General features: G+C 36.1%; 1 protein-coding gene across 1 annotated transcript in view; it reads left to right on the top strand.

Annotated features, from left to right (window-relative positions):
- Positions 1 to 3,857: 3,857 nt before the first annotated feature.
- adgrd2 (adhesion G protein-coupled receptor D2) overlaps positions 3,858 to 9,448 on the top strand; it is a gene marked incomplete at its 5' end in the record, with an annotated part of 29,609 nt that continues 24,018 nt past the window's right edge. The window contains 4 exons of the mRNA XM_081348511.1: positions 3,858 to 3,899; positions 4,012 to 4,072; positions 7,205 to 7,444; positions 8,582 to 9,226. Of these exons, the coding sequence (XP_081204637.1) occupies positions 3,858 to 3,899; positions 4,012 to 4,072; positions 7,205 to 7,444; positions 8,582 to 9,226 (988 nt within the window). The remainder of the gene's footprint in view (positions 3,900 to 4,011; positions 4,073 to 7,204; positions 7,445 to 8,581; positions 9,227 to 9,448) is intronic.

Here is a 9,448-nt window from a genome sequence, read left to right as displayed (position 1 = left end):
TTATTCACACTGCGGTTGTCTGTTGCTCTGGGTTTCCTTTGGAAAATGCCTGATCTTCTCCTCCTTCCTCTAAGGCAGTAATTCTCATGTAAGCCCAAAGAAGTGCTGCATTTTATGAGCCAGGATTCATTGCTGTGACTTAAGTTACTCTATCCAGTATGGCTGCCAGCTGTAGGTGTTACAACTTTGAACCAAGGTTCTTCATAAAGGTCAACCAAACACAAAACCTTAATTACCTCCAGGGATATTTGTATTGTTCTACGTGTTCCTGACTGCATTAGTAACTAGTCCTCCATTTTTCTGTCTGCTTGGCACATAACTCTGACTCTGCTGTGGCACGGTGCCGGCATTCAGAGGCCGAGTGTGTGGTCACTGCGGTGTGAGAGCTTTTGTTGAGGCCCAGGGGAATCATACATTATGTGCAAAGGGGAATTCTGCTGGGTTTCTGAATGCCTGTCCGAAGTAGTTTTGAGGGAAACAACTTAAAACATAAAAATATTTAAATCTTAATTTCTAATGACTGTGGAGGAACAAAAGTAAAACAACAGCAAACATTTCTAATCATTCATAGTTAACAGTTTTTTTTCACATTTAGGGAGGCATGTTTTTTTCTAATTATATACAAATAAACAAATATGTGAATCAGTGGCAGAAATGATATTTTCCATGAAGGGGCAATATTTTATTTTGTTATAAAGTCAGATGTAAAACATGGAGAAGTTTATAACAAGCAGAAGGTGCCATTACAAATACACCAAGTTTAAGTCAAATCTCATAATATTCAATTATTACACTCTTATTTATCGGTTCCATGAAGAACCTTTAACATCCTTAGAACCTTTGCATTCCACAAGATGTTTTTTTATAGTGGAAAAAGGTTCTTTAGATTATTAATGTTCTTCTCACTTAGAAAAAAATTGGTTCTTTTGAGAACTGCTCACTGAAAGGTTTACGTGGAACCAAAAATGGTTCTTTTATGGCACTGGCGTGAAAACACCCTTTTGGAACCTTTATTTTCATGTAATTTACAAAAGTCTAATGTCACTCGTGAAAAGCTTCTAAAAAAAGCATGCATTCTGTTTTTACAAATAATTTTTTTCCATTACAAATATCTAGTTCAGTCATTCAGCTGATTGGCCCTTTGCTGATCCCATGCAGCCAATGAGATTGTTTGCCCAACATGTAAATACTCAGGGGTGCGTTTCCCAAACAACGACGTAACTTGCTGCTTAACTACCATAGTACGATGCATCATTGAAGAAATCAACTAGCTGTCACGACTGTTTCCCGAAACTGTATTGTCGCAAAGTGGTCGTTCAACCACGTTGGTTTATGACGTCACGCACGTGGTGGAGTAATAACTTCTTTTAATGAATCTGTTTGAGATCGAATTAACACTAGATGTTTTGCTATACATTACAGACATGGCATCTGAGCACTATTTCTCATTTTTCTCAGTTATTCTGCTTTATTTCCAGATTCAATCATAGGCTCGTTCTTACATAGTAGAGCACGTTCGCACATGTGCACTCTTCAAAAACGGTGCTTTAAATCTCTTGACAAACTAAAAGACGTAAATGACATTTGTATGAATTCTAGGCACGGGTTGTACTGAATGTCAGCTTGCTTATTTGGCTCAAGATAAGGATTTATTAAGTCCACATGTCATGCAAACTAGAAACTCTGATCCTAACCACAGGTCGAGAGCTGTCGTTCCAACTACACAACTTTGTGATGCTGTTTGCGAATGTCCGTTAGAACGCTCCTGTGTACTCTCGTCAGAGGCCCACATTGAAGAACAATAATAGTTGGATAAAGTCGTTATTTTTGTTGTTTTTCCTTACAAAAAGAATTGTCGTCGCATGATAAACGTAATGTAGAGCCACTGTAGTCACCTGGACTATATTAACAATGTTTTTAATAACTTTTCTGGGCCGACGAGTTTCGGTCCCTCTGAAAGCCTATGGAGGAGTGATGCAGCCATCAGATTTCATCAAAAATATCTTAATTTGTGTTCCGAAGATGAACGAAAGACTTACATGGTTGGAACAACATGATGGTGAGTAATTACTGACAGAATTTTCATTTTTGGGTGAACTAACCCTTTAAGATTTTTTTTCCATGCAAGAATACGTAAACTTAGGTTTAAACATATAAAAAATTGCCGCCACATTTGGAATTCTAAAGACCTTGATCCTCAATTCTTTTTGACATGCACTACGAGACCATTATGAAATGTTTAGTATAGTTTTAGATTTACAAACACATTGTTCATTAGTGATCTCAGAACTCTTTGCTGGTGTTGAGGCTGTACTCCACAGTGCATACTAATAGCAGGCTTTCTTTGGCACACTGGTGTACACTGTGCATTAGTGATGTCATTGCTTTTGTTGTGTTCTCTGATGCAGTCCTGCAGGACACTAAAGCTTAGCCTACAGAAAACAAACCAGCTTTATTAGGCAGCTTTCAATGCGACAAGCAACAATGCCAACTAACATCATGGTGGAAATTACTTTCACTAGTGCCAGTTTATATATGCTTACAAAATGTTGCTTTTTGTTGAGACTGAGCTCACAGCATGCCATTTGAACAAGTGTTGTAATACTTTATGATGTGTGTGTGTGTGTGTGTGTGTGTGTGTGTGTGTGTGTGTGTGTGTGTGTGTGTGTGTGTGTGTGTGTGTGTGTGTGTGTACCTGGTAAAACCAACATTGTGAGGACCAAATGTCCCGCCACAAGGATTGTAATGGCAGAAATGTTTTACCTTGCGTGTGTGTGTGTGTGTGTGTGTGTGTGTGTGTGTGTGTGTGTGTGTGTGTGTGTGTGTGAAGTTTGTGCATAAATAAGTGGCATTCTGCAGAAGCAAGAGTCCCGCTGTGCTTGATGAACTCTGTGTGCCAACATTCACACTGCTTGCGCAAGAAGTCTGCTTTAATAAATGACATCCATTAGCATTACAAAGCGAAGTGCTAAAATGACGGCTGAGTTGGTGGGCTGGACATCTACGAGGGGGTCTGCGCTCAGATCCTGAGACACACACTGGGAGAAAGAAGAAGAGCAGTCTGGATGCGATGGATTTGAGTTTGGGTGTTACATTTGCGAAATGAAGGATGAAGACGGTGTAAAAGCATAATAGATAATATGAGATTACACAGCACATTCCAAACAGACGTATGGATGCTAGGAGTCAAACCGCTGAAGATCATCACATGGCAAACAGCACCTGTGAGTCAAATCTCTTCACATTCAGTTCATCAGCGGCAAAAAGTCTGATACGGCTAGTGTAGATGCAGCTTTTTTTCCCATTACAAATGATACACTCTAAAAAATTGTGGGTTGTTTTAACCCAATTTTAGGTAAAATATGGACAAACCCATACGTTGGGTTAAAAATGTAATTTAAAAATGTAACCCAACGGCTGGGTTTGTCCATATTTGACCCAAAGTTGGGTTAAAACAACGCACCATTTTTGAGTGTATTTGCAATTTGTGAGAAAATTCACATTTTATTTAAAGGTAACAAATCCTAAAACTTTCCAGGGTTACATTTAAAAAATCATTTTGTCTTATGCTTTTGAACACTACTTTATTTCAGTAATATTTAGTTTTGTGTGACAAACAGCTGGTTTTCATGCTTTAATATTTACATCCTTTTTTTTTTTTTTTTTTTTTTTTTTTTTTACAAAATACTGAACATTTGAGGAACACAAGCGAGGTTGACTGAGAAACAGTCTGCTTTCCTGTAAAAGTAGGAACTGCAGAGAGGTCGCCTGATGAGCTGAGAGATGCAGTTTTCCTTCGGTTTGCTTTGATAATATCATTATTAAAATCATCTGTCCTGCTTTGTCCAGATGTGAAGATGTCTTCGGTGCTCTTCGGAGTGATTTTGGCTAATGCGGTGGTAATGTTAAATTCTGACTTCTTTCTCTATATCTCAATTTTGAAATTCTTCATGAATGATCATTTTAAATACCCACGCTTTTTCTTCTTCTTTTGTATGTTTTAAAATGAAGATTATGGGTATGTGTGAACCAACTCAATCATGGTCAGATAGGACAGAAAGAGGAATTTTGGGTAAGTAAATGTTGTATTTTACCCTTGCAAACATTAATTAACCCGATAAAGCCTGCCGTATCATTTTTGACTCATGAAATTCTAAGGCCTCTTGATAATCATGATCAAAACTTTGCTAAAAAAAACCTGTTTCACACAATTTACTACATGCCTTCTGTCGTCTGATTGATAGTCTAGACTTTTTTTTAGCAAGTAAAAGCCTTTTAGTGTAATTATAAAAACGTGCACTATCAGCTTCTGCTTTTTTTTGTCTTTTTGCTGTGAAATCTTTACTGATTATTAAAAAGTAAACATAAGAATAACTTTGATATTGTTAGTAATATTTCAAGATGAACACTTACTGGACTGAAGCAACTTGATTATCCGTTTATCATATTCAAATGTGAGTATCAAATATGATCTTCTGGCTTTTAAGGAAGGTTAGTTTGTTAATCTGTACAGAGATTTGATCATAAAACTAAGCATTTAAATATCTTACTAAGACATATTATTGGCAGAATAATTGTATAAAAATACAGTAAAAATGCAGTAACACTACAGTAAACAATTTACTGAACAACCTGTAAATTTTACAATTTAATTTTACCTGATTTTATTTAATTTTTTGCAATTATTAAAATGAAAAACCATCATATTTGATGGTTGTCACACTGAGTTTACAGCATTTCACTGTAAATAAGATGATTTGTTCTTTTTTTTTTACTTCCAAAAACATTAACAGTATTAATTTCATTACAATTTTAACTGTAAGTTTACTGTAAAATTACATGAAACAAAATGAGTGTGATTTTAACTGTAAAATATTGTAAAAATGCTTATGGAAAAAACTTGTTAATAGGTTAACAGCAAGTTCCCATACTATATACAGGGGGAAAACCGGACATTTCATGTAATTTTTTACAGTAAAATACTGTCAAATGTACAATTTTTAGTAAGAAAAAAAGGCTAATTAAATTATAATTTACAGTGGAAAAACTGTAAACTGACATTCCCAGAATTTTCTGTGTGACACTTCACATTAGAAAGTATTTGATTTAAATAATTAATTGTTTTATCAGTTATAGGTTTTATTTTGCATCTTCTGTTGTTTAATGAATGTTTATTGCATTATTTTAATGTCATATGTGTTAACATGATGGCGTTTTGTGTTCGCGTGCAATGACTTCTGTATACTAGTATAATTCATCTTATGGAAAGGCTACTTGTGATGAACTTTATGATTCTTCATCTTTTATCACCTGCATTATTATGGTGGTTGTCACTTGTTTTTTATTGTATTTTCCATATATAATACGAGAACGTATACTGTGTTAACCATTTAACAGGTTTGTACTAGCAGGTTTTACCGTCTTTTACAGTTAACATAACATTCATTTTTAACGTGACTCTATTTATAAATCATGCAATTTTGATATAGCCTATCAGGAATATTAATTTGTTTTGTTGTATCATTTGGCATTAATGTTGGTTGTTATTTATTAGACACAGCTAAGCAAGCAGCACCCTCAAGGGTACAATGGTAACGTTACGATCACAGATCCTTTCAGAGCTCTAAAATCCGTAAAGCCCATAAAATCATTTTATCCCTTAAAACTCATATTTGATCAGCAAAATGACGTATTTAAACGCATTTTCCCTTGAAAAAAAGTCTTCATGCCTTAAAATAGCTTGAATGTAACTCGACACCCTTGCCTCATTTATGAATATACAAATGAGCCCTGCCTCCACTCACTTACAGCAGCTGTATATATATATATGTGTGTGTGTGTGTGTGTGTGTGTGTATATACACCTCAATTAAATACATTTTGAAATAAAATAATAATAATAAACAAGGCTCAAACATCCATTTAATAACAGACATGCGTGTTTATTTGAGCACTTCCGTCAATGAAACATCACACTGAAGCCTGTAAAGCATTGAAATAAATATCAGTAAATAATATTAACTTAAATAATACTAACAAAGTTAAATAGTTTAAAAAAAAAACATTCGTTTTATATTTCCACACAAAGACGCATGATAAAGCCTAAGGGATCAGGGATGTGGGACACAAGCAGATGAGACCATCTCTTTTCTAATATCTTCATGTTTTCTACTTGTAAAAGGTCTGAGGAGCAAATTTTATCCTCCACTAGGGCAAGGCATTTAGGCTATGTTTGATTTTGCACTGCCAGAAAAAGCTAAACTAAAATCACCCACGCATGTTAAACGCGCTTTACAAATAAACTTGACGCGCCTTACCATGTATAATAAAAAAGCACAAACTGTGTTCAAAAGAATTTGATGTGCAAGTAAAAAAGTAGGCTATCTGTCCTACAGTGTTTTTCTACTTTACCACAGTAACGAATGCGAATATAATAGGCCTACTTTAAAGCGAACCAAAGGAACACTCTCTCATTCGTCACGAATCCAAACGTTTCCAAAGGTTTTTTTAAGTGCTAGGTTAACATAGATTAACATTAATAGGTTAACATTTAATTGCTAACCTATTATTTCTTTTGTAAACAAAGCTTTCTGCTTCACTCGTGTCATAATATTCATGTAAAACAGCATTCACATACAAAAAAATGTGTTATATATACCGCGGTGGTGCGGTTGTCAAGTTTACCGGCACAGCCCTAGTCTTAGAGCATATTAAAAACACCACATAGACATATAAACAACATTAAAAGCTGGATTTTCACCACAGGGGGACTTTAAAATTTAATCCACAGATGCTTAACCATAAAGCCGTATTTTTGGATGTTTTAAATATGTGAACATTTGGAAGTAAACCAGTAGCATTTCACTTGAAACCGCATGCACTGGAAAAAGAGCCAGGGTCAAAAAATTTCTCCAAAATTTATAAAAATGCTTCCAAAAACCTAGATATTGTGCAGAGTTCTTGTTTTAAGCAGTATCACATGAGCAAGAGTGCTGTTTTCCCTAATATCAGCACGTTTGCAAATGTGATATTGATTTTATACATCATTCCAATAAACAGTAAGTTAATAGGTTATTAGGTGGCTTATGATTAAGAGCCGTTGCACATATTCTTTGAAACGGGCTTCTGAATTGCAAAGGCAGCCTGTGGTTATCGATAATAATTAAACTGCTGACTTCCCTTCTCACCTTCTCAACCTGTTGCAGATCTACCAGACTCGAACCTACTGCTCCAGAACGATGCCATGTTCCAGCTCGTGAACACATCGTTCAGTTTCCAACAGGCTTTGCGTTACTGCCATGGTCAGTCGAGTGCCCTCACAACCTCAGGGGTCAAAGAAGACGAGGAGGGAGCGCAGAAGTTACTCCTCAGATCCAGCCTCAAGAGCCCCTTCTGGTTCAGAACCAACAGAAGCCAGAACCCCACAGCACAACGTCCCCAACAGAGTAAGTCTGAGCAAACGTTATTCCTGTAATGTTATTAGAATGTTCTTTCAAAGTTATGTGGTTTTTAATAATGTTCTTAAAACTTTAGAACAAAAACATCATTCATGGGATGTCAAATTTGAGGTGTCACACTGAGTTTACAGCATTTCACTTAAATAAGATGATTTGTTCTTTTTTTTTTTTTGCTTCCAAAAACATTAACAGTATTAATTTTATTACAATTTTAACTGTGATATTACAGTAAAATTACATGAAACAAAATGTGTAATTTTAACTGTAAATATTGAAAAAATGCTTCAGGGAAAAACTTGTTAATAGGTTAACAGCACGTTCCTGTACTATATACAGGGAAAAATTGGACATTTCATGTAATTTTTTTTACAGTAAAATACTGTTAAATGTACCGTTTTTTCTGAGACGTTTTAGTAGGTTGCTCATCTATTTTTTTTAAATGTTTCATAATGTTCAGAGAACATTCAAAAGTAATGTTTCCCAAATGATAAAATTGAATGTTTCCTTAATGTTCGCAATAAAAAAAAAGGTTAAAAAGGGTTGTTTTTTTTACTAAAGTTTTGAACGTTCAAAACACTTTCAGAAATAATGTTTTTGGTTAGTTAAAAGAAGCCATCCTAGGTGTAAACACTATGACTTCTTTAACTATATTAATTATATTATATATTCTGAAGCAAAGCAATGCGTTTGTGTATGAAAAATAATCCATATTTATAACTTTATAAACTGCAATCACTGGCTTCCGGTAACGGCCGTCCGCGAGTATGGTTCCGCTGGAAGAGTGACTTCTGACCTGACGGAAAGCCAGTGATTTATAGTTTATAAAGTTATAAATATGGATATTTTTCACATTGCTTCAGAAGGCCTTTATTAACACCCTGGAGTCGTATGGATTACTTTTATGATGGATGGATGCACTTTTTTGGGCTTCAAGATCTAAGGCACCATTCACTCCCATTATAAAGCTTGGAAGAGCCAGAATATTATTTAATATAACTCTGATTGTGTTCATCTAAAAGAAGGATGTCATTACACCTAGGATGGCTTGAGGGTGAGTAAATCATGGGATCATTTTCATTTTTGGGTGAACTAACCCTCTGAACTAAAATCCCTGAACCTTCACAGAAACGGTCTTCCCAGGTTTATCTTTCAAGTCTAAGGACGGCTATGCCAGAGTGAACGCGTCTTTCCCGCCACTGTCCGCGGTGAGCGTTTGCGTGCGCGTGCAGTGGGACCCGCGGCACGAGAACGTGTCCACAGTGTTCTCGTACGCCGCGCGCGTCTTCATCAACGAGTTCCAGCTGCGCGGACAGATCGACGAGTCCAAGCGAAACCACGCCCACAGAAAGGTCCGCCTAGCGCTTCTCATTCAAGGACAACATCATCCCTACAAAGCCGAGCTGCCCATTGATGGAGACTGGCACCATGTTTGCGTCACGTGGCGCTTCAGCGATGGATTCTGGGCCATTTATGTGGATGGAAGAACAGGAGATTCTGGGAATGGGAAGGCACGGGAAAAGGCAAATGATATACATGGAGACGGGATATTTATATTAGGACAGGACCAGGATACCTTTGGTGGAACTTTTACGGAGCCGTTTTTTGGAAACTTGACTGACCTGAACATTTGGGGTGAAGCTCTGGAGGTGCAGGCACTGAACACCTGCTCAGAGCTGACCAATCACAGCGCTTTATTCAGATGGCGGGACTGGAGCCTCATCACTGTCCATCACTCCGTCCAGAATATGTCTGCAACACTCAACTGTCCAGGTTAGCTTCGTTTGTTATTATTATAACATAGGCTACTTTAACATGCACTATTATAATCGAAATATATTTGATATATTTTATATTATATTTTATATGTATATTTAATACTTTAATATTTAAAATATACTAGTTTTTGCTAAATATTTTGCCTAATAACAATGTTTTTGTTACTATCATATTTGCTATTTAATTCTAAGAGTCCACTGTAGCTTTGAATGTCTA

The sequence above is a fragment of the Scardinius erythrophthalmus genome, assembly GCF_964197995.2.
Source record: "Scardinius erythrophthalmus genome assembly, chromosome: 20".
Taxonomy (NCBI): domain Eukaryota; kingdom Metazoa; phylum Chordata; class Actinopteri; order Cypriniformes; family Leuciscidae; genus Scardinius; species Scardinius erythrophthalmus.
The sequence above is the reverse complement of the archived record's forward strand: the minus strand, read 5'-3'. Positions and strand labels throughout refer to the sequence as shown.